Below are 13,524 nucleotides of genomic sequence, written 5' to 3'. Positions count from 1 at the left end.
CTTTTTTCCTATTTCTATCGTCACCTCCCACTAACAGGGGAGGTCCTAGAGTAGCTGCTTATACACTAAGGGCGCACGTGGGGTCATTCTTTCGTCTATATATATATATATATATATATATATATATATATATATATATATATATATATATATATATATATATATATATATATATATATATATATATATATATATATATATATATATATATATATGAGGATGCAGCGGCACTCACAGGATTTTAGGAAAAAAAACACTTTTCTTGGATGGTACCTGGGCAAGTAAACCAGGGTTGCCGACTTTTGTTATCTCTTTTCGGTAGAAGCCTTTCAGCAAGAGTCCCGGGGTGGGGTTTGAGCGTGACGTCATTAAGCTCCGCCCCCATGCTGGAAAATGAACCTGTTTGCCTATCTCCACGGAGGGGATGCGATTATGACACTTTAGCCCCACCCCCTCCCGGAGATCAGCAAATCAGGTTAACTAAACGCCGCGGTCAGGGGGGGAGGAAGCCACAAACGGGGGGGCGCGAGGGGGGTTTTCCATCTTTCATTGGGGCCGGCAGCGGGACCCGATTTTCGGGACGCTCCTGGCCATTCTGGGAGGGTAGGCAACACTGAAGTAAACCCCTCTACAGAGTGGAGTGCCGGCCTTATATGTATATATGTATGAGAGAAAAAATATATATTTTTTGTTTTAAATATTTTACAGTGTTTTTCCAGTTTAAGAGGAGGGGAGTTTCTGGTCGACTGGAAACCCCTCCAGAATTTGCCTATGGGGCGTTTCCGGGCAACTGGAAACCCCTCCAGAATTTGTGTTTGTATGAATGTACAATATATAATATATTGTATATTTCTATTGTTAGAAATACATTAGGGGTATGGGTCATTAGGTCGACCAAAGTAAGGCTGACATGCATTAGGTTGACCACTGAAGGTCGACAGGCCTTAGTTGACACATGACAATGGTTGATATGGCTATAGGTTGACACAGGCATTAGATGGACAATGGGAAGGTCGTCAGTCAAAAGGACAACATGCGGTTTTTGTCCCGAATGTCGACATGGACACTGAAGAAGTGCACCTCGCCCCCCCCCGCATGCTTCAGGCTCTTCACACTATTATATTCTCCCTCCACGCCCTAGTGGATGGTAGGTCATGAAATACCGCCTGTCGGCACATGTCGGTTTCCCCCAAGAAATGAAAGACCCACGTCGACCTTTTTGACTTAATGCTTATGTTGAGCTAATGACCGTGTCGATCTTATTCATGTGTCGACCTTCCGTGGTCTACCTAATGTATGTTGACCTTTTGACTGTCGACCTAGTGACCATGTATTGGTTGGTGTCTTCTGGATGTTTACAGTAATACATGTGTTCCGCAGCCAGATGTCAGCGTAAGAGGCCATTGTACTTCTTATTGTCCTTTTACTTAATGTTCTAACATATTGTGCAGTGCGGATCCTTGGGGGCATCGTGATACAAACAACACACCGTGACATGAAACGGCCAAATGTGGCTCTGCCCAATTGAGCATGCAATCTAAGAGATGCGGGAACTCATTATACATCTGCGTTAAGGTCCAGAATAACCCACCCTGCAGATTACACTATACAGTCTGGCACAGAACCCATCTCCTTTCTATGTTAATGTTCCAAGGTCGGTTTAGCCGTCCCTTCTGGTTTACAACGTAATTCCCTGTTCTGGAGGATGTGTACACATTTCCAAACACCCCCCCCCCCCCCCCCCCAGCATTAAACTGAAGCATATCTGGGCACTTATTCCTGGTCTCTAACCGTTAATTAACCTGCAGTGACCTCCAATTAAGCTCCGCATTCAGTCTGCAGTTACGACACTGCTGCAAAATACAGGTTCTGCTCGTGTACTGTATGTGTGCAGTCCATGGAATAGACCATAGGGCTCATCCACATAGACATACAGTATGTAGACCTGTATTTTATTACAGAGCCCTCTGTACCCATAGAGGTGGTCAATGATGTATTTTAGAAACTGGGAAAAAAAAAACAATACCGATATTGTGATGTTTCCATTAACTGATAACTAATTAACATCGCTCTAGTGATGCACACCGATAAATTAAGCAGGTGTTGTTTTATTTCCCAATGATAAAAGTTTTCTATTGTGATTAACCGTTCGGGTGCCAACATCAAAGCGTCCACTAAATATGCCAGCGTCGCTCACATTTGTTATATAAATTCGAAAAAAAAAAGTTGTAAAAAAATATATATATATTATTTTTCCTCTATAAGGTAAATATTACAGGTCATTATGATGAATACAAACGTTTGCTTGCCGATTTCCACACCTTACTGTATCTTAACAAATTCACTTGGCACTCAAAGGGTTAAGGTTCTAAGGGGGCAGATTTATTAAGCTTGGAGAAGAGATAAACTGGAGATAAAGCTGAGAGAAGGTAAAAGGAGATAAAGCACCAGCCAATCAGCTGTGTTTGAAAAAGACAGTTGGGAGCTGATTGGCTGGTGCTTTATTTCCTTTTTTCCGCTTTATCTCCAGTTTATCTCTTCTCCGAGCTTATAAATCTGCCCCTAAATCCGTTACTGATGGTTAGTAGAAATCCATGGATTGGCTATGTAAGATGTTATAGAGGACCACTGTTTCTATACGTCATTGATAGAGGTCCAATGGCATTTTAGTGTCCATAATCTATTAATGGTTCAACAATCTATGTTTTTTTAAATAATGGTTGCAAACTATTTTACCATTAATAAGCCAATCGTTGATGGACAACCCTCATTTTTTGTATGTCTTGGAATAGTGCGCCTGATTCAGAGGTGTACACAGTTTCAGTTCATTTACAACTGGGCATTGTTTTTCACTGTGCATGAGCTGCTATGTTCTTACGGTCCTCCTGCAGATTTAGATCCCGTATGATTGACAGACGGTGCCACTTCAGAGAGGTGACGGGAAGTGGCGGTTAAAATGCAGATGTGTCATAGGGGAGTGTCGTAGCCAGTGGCTGCATCTTCAAATGCAGTTCCATTGGCCCAGGCTGCTTAGTGCTGGAGAACATTCCAAGTAACCATAGGGTCGCTCCGCATTCTGATGGCACAACCGATGTTTGGACAATGCTGCTTATCCACAGCGCATCTGAGTACTGTAGCTGCAGTAAGCATTTGTATACTGTGTGTGTGTGTGTGTGTGTGTGTGTGTGTGTATATACATGTATGTATATATATATATATATATATATATATATATATATATATATATATATATATATAATGATAATTCCTTGTTCAATATGCATGTATGATGGATGCATTCGTGGACTCTCAGTCCATCTTGCTTCAACAGAATTTGATAGCATTGTAGAATATAGTCACGGGTTTAATAAGCTTTAAAACCAGGTTCACGACATGTTATGGTTGTAGTTCAAGGGGAATAAATTCTATGCAGGCTCAATAGAATACAAAGGGAAATACTAGGAGTGCCAATCCCGGGGCATCTTTTTCAATCCCGGGATTTGGCATTGAAAAATGCTCAGTCCTGGGATCGGTGACCACAATAAAAATAAAATAAAAAAAAACTCCCACGCCCAAATCCCCCCCCCCCCATACTTGGTGCAGCGGGGGTGCGGACCAGATGGAGCAGCCAGTGAGTGGGGTGGGTGCAGCGTGACCTTTAGCATCACGTCACGCTGTGCGCTAGGACAGGACAGCCGGGCAGCCTGGCTTTTATGATGTATGAACTGTATGATGGTCACTGGTCATATGTATGCACACATATGTTTATTTATATATATATATATATAGTGTACAGAGTCTGGCACTCTCACGGACTTAACAGCAAAGAAGACACAACACAACGATGGTGGGTCAACGTTTCGGAAGTCGGTTTACTTCCTTTTTCAAGACAAAGTGCAATACTATTGCACTTTGTCTTGAAAAAGGAAGTAAACCGACTTCCGAAACGTTGACCCACCATCGTTGTGTTGTGTCTTCTTTGCTGTTAAGTCCGTGAGAGTGCCAGACTCTGTACACTATCCATTTCTCCTCCGGCACCCCGGCGCATCTACCAGCGTGATACGATTGAGTGCCTGCCCTCTGCAAGCTATATATATATATATATATATATATATATATATATATATATATATATATATATATATATATATATGACCAGACCACATATGTTTCATCAAAACATGTTGTCTATTAGTGTACTATTTATATTCCTAAGCACGACTTGTCCCGAATACAGGGCCAGGTGAAAGGTTTCTGTGGAACGCCGTCCAGCTAAATAGGTCACGATTCTACATCAAGCAAAACAAATTTATTTGCATTAGTCAATTATCTACCATACTGTGCTTTGGCCTAAAACATATTTTCCAAATAAAACACAGTAGTTAAAAATACCGCTTCCAGGCTCCGACATCTGTCTGATGTTGGCTGCATGTTTGTCTGTCAGTGAATAGTCTCAGCAGAGACTCAGCTGCGCGCAGGGTCTGGTCATTAGAATTATATAAATAAACCATGCTGATTAATAATTTGATTGCAGCTCATGTCCTATTTTAATTAACATTTGAAATGGCTCTTTTGTCTTGGCGCTAATGAGCTATTTCTTGTACCACGATTCAGTCGCTGTTTGTGGTTTGTTTTGTTTTACGAAGGGGGGTGGTGGAGGGGGGGGGATTTCTAACTTTGTTATTTTCAGGTGAGCTTTTGCTAAACGTTTTGATGCAGTCCCAGTTTGCAAATGCGCCATCCATTAAATTCTTAATGTTAACTCAAGAAACAGTCTTTAGGTCGACTGACGGTTGACATGGGAAGTCGATAGTAAAAAGGTCGACATGAGTTTTTCACATTAGTGACTTAGGGTCAGATTTATTAAGCTCGGTGAAGTGATAAAGTGTCTGGTTTTTATCACCGGCCAATCAGCTCCTACCTGTGAAGTTACAGGCTTGGTTTGAAAAATGACAGGTAGGAACTGTTTGGCCGGTGATAAAAACCAGACACTTTATCACTTCACCGAGCTTAATAAATGTACCCCACAGGTCCTAATTCAGACAATTTCGCTGGGCAGCGTATATTGGCAAGCAGATAAATGCCACCCCCGCCAGCTGCTAGCTAGCCATGCCCCCACTAGTGTTCATTCTAGCACCCGCTATCTTTGAAAATGCATGTAGTTCCTCTTCTTTGCCTGGGGTGTCGCTGTCTGCTGTAGTGCTTCTAGCACAGTGTGGTCTATATCAGCACTGATATGCAAACCAGACCTGTGCTAGAAACACCACAGCAGACAGCGACACCCCAGGCAGGGAAGAGGAACTGCATGGATTTTCAAAGATAGCGGGTGCTAGAATGAACACTGCCCACCGTGGCAAAACCGGGGTCGTGGCCTCGGGATAGGCCACGCCCCAAAAATTGGTGTGGAGGTAATGCACAGAAATATGGGGGAAATCTAGTAGACTCAGTGGGGTCACTGGGAGCGTGTCACATAATTTTCCACACATTGGTTTAGCCAGATGACAGACCCTTGTATATTAACCTGCGTGTAAGTTTTAAACAACCGCTCTGTCACCTGGTAATTCAGATTGATGTTTTGCTGTTGGAAAGAGTTGGAAGTTATGTCAAACTCACTTTAAATATCGTCCGGGCCTCTGATATGGCAAAATAATAGCCTTGGTTTCAATCTACTGTGCACTGACCAGGGGAGAGCACTTCAGCATAATGTCCCTGTTCGCAGAAATGAGTTTTGATGCTTCTAGGGCCCCAAATTACATGCACACGGACTGATTTCTGCGCCTGTTCCTGATGTATTTTGCAGTTTTGTCTTCACCTTTGTAACGTATTTCGATTGATGATTATAGCAATCAGACATGACTTGAAACGCAGACTAATGCATTTTACCAGGAGTGACTGGGAACCAAAAAATACAGTAAATGTATTTATTAGGATCAGTTGGATGTTGCACCGTAAATGTGCAAAATACAGCTTTTGTTTGCTTCACGATGAAGATGAATGTTCCTCCGTATCTCCCCCATAACGCGTGGATTTGCTATAAATTGGCCATGTCACTGTTCATAATGCTTTTAATAAGTAAACCAATATCTTTGTGTCCACTTGAAATACACTCTGCAGTGAAGGCACAGGAAACATTAAAGTTCCTTTCTCCGTAATCTATTTGCGAGATTGCTACATGAAGAATCTATTGATTTGCTTTTTTCCTTTACCCATATTAGATCGTAAACTGGAAGGTACCCCCTCGTATAAAAGGTTTTTGGGAATTGTTCCTGATAATTCTCCAGTATGGCATTATTATGCTTTTGTGTAAATAACAATGCACTAGTTTGAAGTATCGATGAGGTTCTTTTTTTTCCCCCAATTTGCCCTGTGGCAGAGGTCCAGGGCTTGGTCATTTGTCGCAGGACATTTTGGCATGAGGCGTGAGCTGATAGACCAATCAGACTGCTTAATGTCTTAGGACTGATCGTCCTGCTCATACTCCTCTTCACCAGAAGGTGGTTTCTGTAGGTTTTATATTACGGAATCAGTAGATCCCCAGCAAAAACAGTTGCATGGATTGGCTGCTTAGGGTCTTGCTAAGGTACAAGGTGCACCTTTGGAACTTTTAAGGAAAAAATGGACTAAGGACATTCATAGCAACGCTTCAAATAATCAGCACTATGGGGGTTATTTTGGTTCACTCTTTCTGACAAATTCCTTCTTAGATGGACAAAACCATGTGCACTGCAGGGGGGCAGATGTAAAATGTGCAGAGAGAATTTGTTTTGGGTGAGTCATTTTGTTTCTGTGCAGGGAAAATACTGACTGCTTTATTTTTACACTGCAATATAGATCTCACTTTGAAGAAAAACCCCACCCAAATCTAATGCTCTCTGCAAAATAACATCTGCCCCACTGCAGTGCACATGGTTTTGTCCATCTAAGAAGGAATTTGTCAGAAAGAGTGAACAAAATAACCCCTAGGTTATTATGATCGAACAGACTTACCTTGTTACCGGGGCGTAACTATAAGTTTGTGGGCTCCATAGCAAAACTTTGATAGGGGCCCCCCATGCTGTTAGAGATGGGGGGAGAGGGTCAGAGGCACACACACACACGAGAGCCATGAAAGCTGTCACTTGCAGGGGGGATCTCAGGCGCACACACAAGAAAGCTGCTGGGGAGGGCAAGCTGTCACTTGCAGGGGGGGGGGGGGGGGGCGCAGGCACACCACATACACGCAAAACAGCTGGGGGAGGGGGGGCTGTCTCTTGCATGGTGGGGGTAATGGGCACACATACGAGAGCCGGGTGAGGGGTGTCACTTGCAGGGGAGGTCGCAGGCACACAATTGAGAGCCGGGTGACTGTCATTTACAGGGGGGTCTCAAGAATGCCAAGTGGGTTGTCACTTGCAGGGGGTGGGGGTCGCAGGCACACACAAGAAAGCTGGGGGGGTGGGGGGAAGCTATCATTTGCAGTTGGGTGGGGGGGGGGTCGCAGGTGCACACAAGAGAGCCAGGGTGGGGTGTGTATGAAATAGGAGAAGCATCCACTGTCCAGGCCGCCCCCTAACCAGTTAGCTGCATTCTGTGGGCTCTTCACAATGTGTCACTGTCAGCGGCCATCCCCCTCTGCTGCCCTTCCAGTGGAAGGTACTGGGAGGCGCTCTCTTGCCCTCCCGCCAACGTCACTGCACCATATAAAACTGCTCCTCATGTGAAGGAGCTGCTGGGCACCGCTGGTATCTCAGCAATGGAACAAAGGCACTTATAGTTACAGTAGCTACTACTAGACATAAATAGTAAACGTTTAATTAAGGAAAACATAGGCCCACTAACTGATACTAGTGGAAAAAGTGTTACTGAGGACAAGGGAAAAGCAAAACTGTTAAATGAGTTCTTCTCATCAGTATTTACTAAGGGAGAGCAGACTGTGGAACGAACATTTACCACAAACGGGACAAATAAGCCAGATCTCATTGTGGATTTCACGCCGAAGGAAATAATACTGAGGCTAAGCAAACTCAAAACAAATAAATCACCAGGGCCAGAAGGGATTCATCCGAGGGTATTAATGGAATTAAGGGATGAACTAGCTACCCCCCTACATTATATCTTTAGCAAGTCACTATCGTCAGGTATAGTACCAAAAGACTGGAGAATAGCAGAGGTAGTGCCAATATTCAAAAAAGGGAGAATCCCGCTAATTACAGACCCGTTAGTTTAACATCAATTGTGGGTAAACTATTTGAAGGATTTTTAAGGGATGGTTTCCAGGAATATTTAGACCATCACCGTCTACTCAGTACTAACCAACATGGGTTCGTGAAAAATCGTTCATGCCAAACTAATCTACTAGGGTTCTAAGAAGAGGTTAGCAAAAACCTTGATAATGGAAATGCTGTAGATGTGATTTTCCTAGATTTCGCTAAAGCATTTGATACTGTCCCACACAAGAAATTGATTAATAAAATGGAGAACCTAGGATTGGGTGAAAATATCTGCAGATGGGTAGGGAATTGGCTATGTAATAGAGAACAAAGAGTGGTTGTGAATGGTGCCGTATCAGATATGATACCGGTACTAAGTGGAGTGCCCCAGGGTTCGGTTTTGGGGCCCATTTTGTTTAACATTTTTATTAACGATATTGGAATAGGGTTACTCAGCAATGTATCCATCTTTGCGGACGATACAAAACTTAGCAAAGTCATCAAATCATCAGAAGATGTCACCATGCTTCAAAATGATCTTGCAATTCTAGATGAGTGGGCAAAAAAATGGAAGATGAGGTTCAATGTAGATAAATGTAAGGTTATGCACCTTGGAAGACACAACCAGTGTGCAAGTTACAACCTTAGCGGAGAGGAACTGGGTAATTCCATACTTGAAAAGGATCTACGAGTCCAAATAGACAGCAAACTAGGATGTAGTGCCCATTGTAATGTAGCTACAAAAAAGGCCAACAAAATTCTGGCATGTATTAAGAGGAGAATGGAAACTAGGGACTCGAGGGTAATTATGCCACTATATAAAGCATTGGTGAGACCTCACCTAGAGTACGGAGTACAGTTCTGGGCCCCACACTATAAAAAGGACATCATAGAATTAGAAAAAGTCCAAAGGCGAGCAACAAAGCTTATTAGGGGAATGGAGAATTTAAGCTACGGGGAGAGATTAAGCAATTTGGGACTATTTACATTAGAAAAGAGACGTTTAAGGGGGGACATGCTCAACATGTACAAGTATATCAAGGGCCAATATAAGGAACTGTCACACACCCTCTTTTCTACTAGAAAGGAATCTAGGACGCGGGGGCATGAGTATAGATTAGAAGAAAAAAGATTTCATTCAGCTAGTAGAAAGAATTTCTTTACGGTCAGAACAGTCAAACTCTGGAACTCTCTTCCCAGAGAGGTGGTAACGGCTGGCTCATTAAATGCTTTCAAGGCAAAGTTGGACAAACATTTACTGGAGAAAAACATCCATGGGTACAAATAAGAAATATAATTTGTCTGTAAAATACCAGAACCTACCAAATCAGCAATGGATATCTATACCTGGTTGAACTAGATGGACGCAAGTCTTTTTTCAGCCTTACCTACTATGTAACTATGTAACATATTCAGGATGGCGCTCTCTTGTTGCTGATATTACTGATATAGATATGTTGCATGCTACACTTGGTGTAGTTGTGGATGACCATCCTTTGACTCGTCTGTTTTTTTTTTGTCCTTCTCCGAACAGGGAAATTTTGTTGCCTCTATGACGGCAATTTTAAGACAAATGGAAGACTACCACTATGGTCATCTTATAAAGACCTTTGGAAAGATGAGGACTGATGTAGTGGTGAGTATTTGCTTTTTGACCTTTATAATTCTTTGTAGGTTATAATAATCTTATGGCCCCCATACATCAGCAATCACAATTAATTGCCTCTCAGATCCCCCCCCCCCCAGATGAATGGTTTCTTCAATCTATTTGACTTGCCCACACACTACAGATTTGTTTCAGTGATCGGCAGATTTTTCCTGTTAGAACGCCCACACATACAAAAAAAATACAACCTATTCTATGTCTACAAATTTCCCGTGACAACCTTTTGTCCCCGTTGACCTAAGCTATGTCAACCTTTTTAGGGTGTTGACCCATAGCCTGTCAACCAATAGTGGTCGATCTATTAAGTGTTGACCCTAATTAGGTCGACCCTGTGACCCATACCTCTTTGGCCACCCCAGCTCTGGACAGATATAGGTTTAATGCTATATACTGATGGATCTTTTCTTTCTTGCACTGCTTGTAATACTGTGTGGCGGCTCCAAAGGCGGGGCTGCAGCACAGTTCAAAATTGAAATAGAGGAGCCGCACTCACTGCCATTCCAAACTGGCTCACTGGCAGTTGGTATTTCTCCCTTAATTTAATTTTGAACTGTCCAGCAGCCCCACCCCTGGAGCCTCCACTGTATGCAACTGTAATCTGCATCAAAACTAGCTTCCTTATAAAAATCTACTTTATTAAAGAAAAGAAAAAACTTGTTAATGCGCAATGTTTATTCAATATTTGAATAATATATGTATAATTTATTTCTGTACTTGTGTACTATCAGGGCACCCGGCTATGCTACGTTTTCAACGTAGGCTAAGCTACATTGTCAGCATAGCCGGCGCCGTGATAATACAGGAGGCAGCACTGGGAGCAGGGTGGTGTGGTTTATACTTACCCTCCTCTGGGCGGCGATCTCCGATGACTCCCCGGAGGCAGCGACTGTCACTCCCCAGCGGCAGCGTTCAGACCCCTCTTCTTGCACTCGCAGCGGACGCTGTATGTAATTCAGCATAGTGCCACTGGCGGCACATCACATGGTTTCCCTGCTCCCCCAGTGGCACTACGCTAATTGCATACAGTGTCCGTGGCGAGTGCCGGAGCAGGGGGACTGAATGCGACTGCCGGGGATCCCAGCGTGAGTCAGCGGGGTTTGGCACGGAACCGGGCTGGAGGAGGGTAAGTATAGACCAGCCATTTTACCCCCACTATCCACTTCATACCCCCAGTATCCACGTCGGCGTGGAGTTGAATTTATAAAGTGTGGTGAGCGCAGCGAGCCACCGAGCCCGAAGCGGGGCTCGCCACGCTGAGAGATCAGTGGCTCACTACGCTCTCCACACTTTATAAAATCAACTCCACGCCGACGTGGATAGTGGGGATATTAAGCATTGTGTATTTTTAGGACTCCAGAGCCCCTTACGTAGTTTACTTAGCCAGCATAGTGCTGTATTGTATTCTAAATACACCACTACATAAACTACGTAATGGGCGCCCTGATAATACACAAGTACCTTTATTTCTTGTATACTGTATGTCCTCTTTAATGTCTATTTTTGTTTTTGTTTTATTCTGATTGCAGGACTTCCTTATGGAGACTTTTATCATGTTCAAGAACCTCATTGGGAAGAATGTTTACCCTTCAGATTGGATTATAATGAACATGATGCAAAACAAGTAAGTGTAGAGCGCTCCTTTGTAAATGTGTGGAACTTTTTGTGGTTTAGAGGACAGCTTAAGCTGTGCATTATGGTACAAGTTCGTCTGCTTAGCCGGCATCGCTTCTCCGTCTAATGCTGAGCTCCCTTGGGGATAACCAGCTGGAGACATCGGCGTGCAATCAGCATTATGGGCTGATCTAATTAGCCAGGGGGCTCTGGTAGTAGTATCACCTGTTATGTTTCTGCAGAACATTTAGGTAATGTTCATTGTTCCCTGCACCCTATAGTCGCGGCAATGTGCACGGAACCATTACCTTCCATCATAGCCACACAAACAATAATACCGCTTTCAATAGCCCTCCGTGTTCAATTGATCTGACTTGCTGTTTGTATGGTGTTTAGTGTTATCATTGCCTTTATGTTAATCCTTTAGCATTACTTTTTAGCTACATTTTTGTCTTTCTGATGTGAGTTGTTTTTTTTCTAGAGTACATTTTGAGCCTGATTCACCAAGGCTAGCTAAGCAGCAGTCAGTCGTTGCTTAGCGAGCCCTGAAATGCCGGACGGACGGACGTCCACGCACTTTATTTATTTTGCCTACTTTGCATTGGTATTTGTAGATGTGTTTTGAAGGCGCTTATAGCTGGGTAGTTTGTGATTAGGGAGTTAGCGCACTACCCCACATCGGAGGTAACCTTTTTAGTGTTCCATCTAGGAATTTTTGGGGGTAGGGCGCCGCTGCACGGGGGCAACGCAATGGGGGTGGACCGGGCCAGCCGACATCATCGTTGTAGGCGGTTCCGGGCCACCGCGTCACTAAAGCAGGCGTGCCCGGGCTTCCTCCGTCGTGCAAGGGGGCGGACCTGGCCCCGCCGAAGTCCGTGAGCTGCCGAGGAAGCCTAGCGCCGCCGAGATTGCGGTGCCTGGAGCTTCCCCGGGCACACCATTAAGTCAGGCAGCAGGCTCTTTTAGCGGGGCGCTGCTGGAGGGGCAGGGCGCATTTTGCCCTTTAGAAATCGGGCAGGGCGCAGCGCCCCGCTAAAACAGCCTAGCGGGGACACTACTTTTCCTTGTATGTGGATATAAATGAATTGCACTCTGCGTGATTTAATGGTCAGAAAACACAATAAACTAATGCCGATGATATAATGACAGTGATGCCTATAAGGCGGCAGACCCTGGCGAGCTTATGCTTACCATACTCTACTTGTGCTTTCAGTACCGTCCAGGTGTATTGGCCAGGATGGTGCTCTCTCTGGTGAGCTGCCTGTGCATGTGCGTTGGTTGTGTTTTTCTATGTTTGAATGTAAATTGTTTAATACATGCAAATGTTGTTTATTTTCTTTTATCTTTTTGTTTACTTTATATTCTCATACTGATGACTACTCCCATCAAAGGGCAGTGGCAACTTTAGTGGTGGGAATGGCCCCTAGGCACCAAAGTCATGCACCGCTCCTAAGCCCCTCTGCCTAATTTTGTTATTCTGTATGTGGGCTATTCAATCCCGACAAATTTCCTGGTCAGGCAAAAGATCAGCACTGGGATTGAATAGGGTGAGTCAAAAATTGCCATTTTCTTAATGGGAAATTAATGGGTGCATACTGCAATTCCCATGCCTGAAATGCATCAATTCTCTGCATTTGGTTTATTTTATTAAATGCCACATTTAAGAAGGACATATATATATAAAACGATAAAAACAACATCTATATATAACGACATAAAATATATAAAAATATATTTACATATTTTACCCATTCTTGCTCTGACATTTGTCTTCTGTGATCAGCCTCCGTTGTGCGTATACACATTGCAGCACGGACGGTGTAATGGTTAGCACTACGTCCTCACAGCACTGAGGTCATGGGTTCGATTCCCACCATGGCTCTAACTGTGCGGAGTTTGTATATTCTCCCTGTGCTTGTGTGGGTTTCCTCCCACAATTCAAAAATATACTGGTACTATAGGTTAAGTGTCGCTCAACAAAATTAACCCTAGAATGAATGTGTGTGTGTGTGGTAGGGAATATAGATTGTAAGCTCCACTGGGGCAGGGACTGATGTC

At 43.6% G+C, this 13,524-nt stretch overlaps 1 protein-coding gene across 1 annotated transcript in view; it reads left to right on the top strand.

The window, feature by feature from the left end:
* DOCK1 (dedicator of cytokinesis 1) overlaps positions 1–13,524 on the top strand; it is a 342,756-nt gene that overhangs the window by 204,796 nt on the left and 124,436 nt on the right. Inside the window, exons 28-29 of the mRNA XM_083149518.1 lie at positions 9,724–9,825; positions 11,382–11,476. Coding sequence (XP_083005644.1) covers positions 9,724–9,825; positions 11,382–11,476 — 197 coding nt within the window. The remainder of the gene's footprint in view (positions 1–9,723; positions 9,826–11,381; positions 11,477–13,524) is intronic.

The sequence above is a fragment of the Crinia signifera genome, chromosome 6 (genome assembly GCF_055691185.1).
Source record: "Crinia signifera chromosome 6, ASM5569118v1, whole genome shotgun sequence".
Classification (NCBI taxonomy): domain Eukaryota; kingdom Metazoa; phylum Chordata; class Amphibia; order Anura; family Myobatrachidae; genus Crinia; species Crinia signifera.
This window is presented reverse-complemented; position numbering and strand designations above follow the sequence as displayed.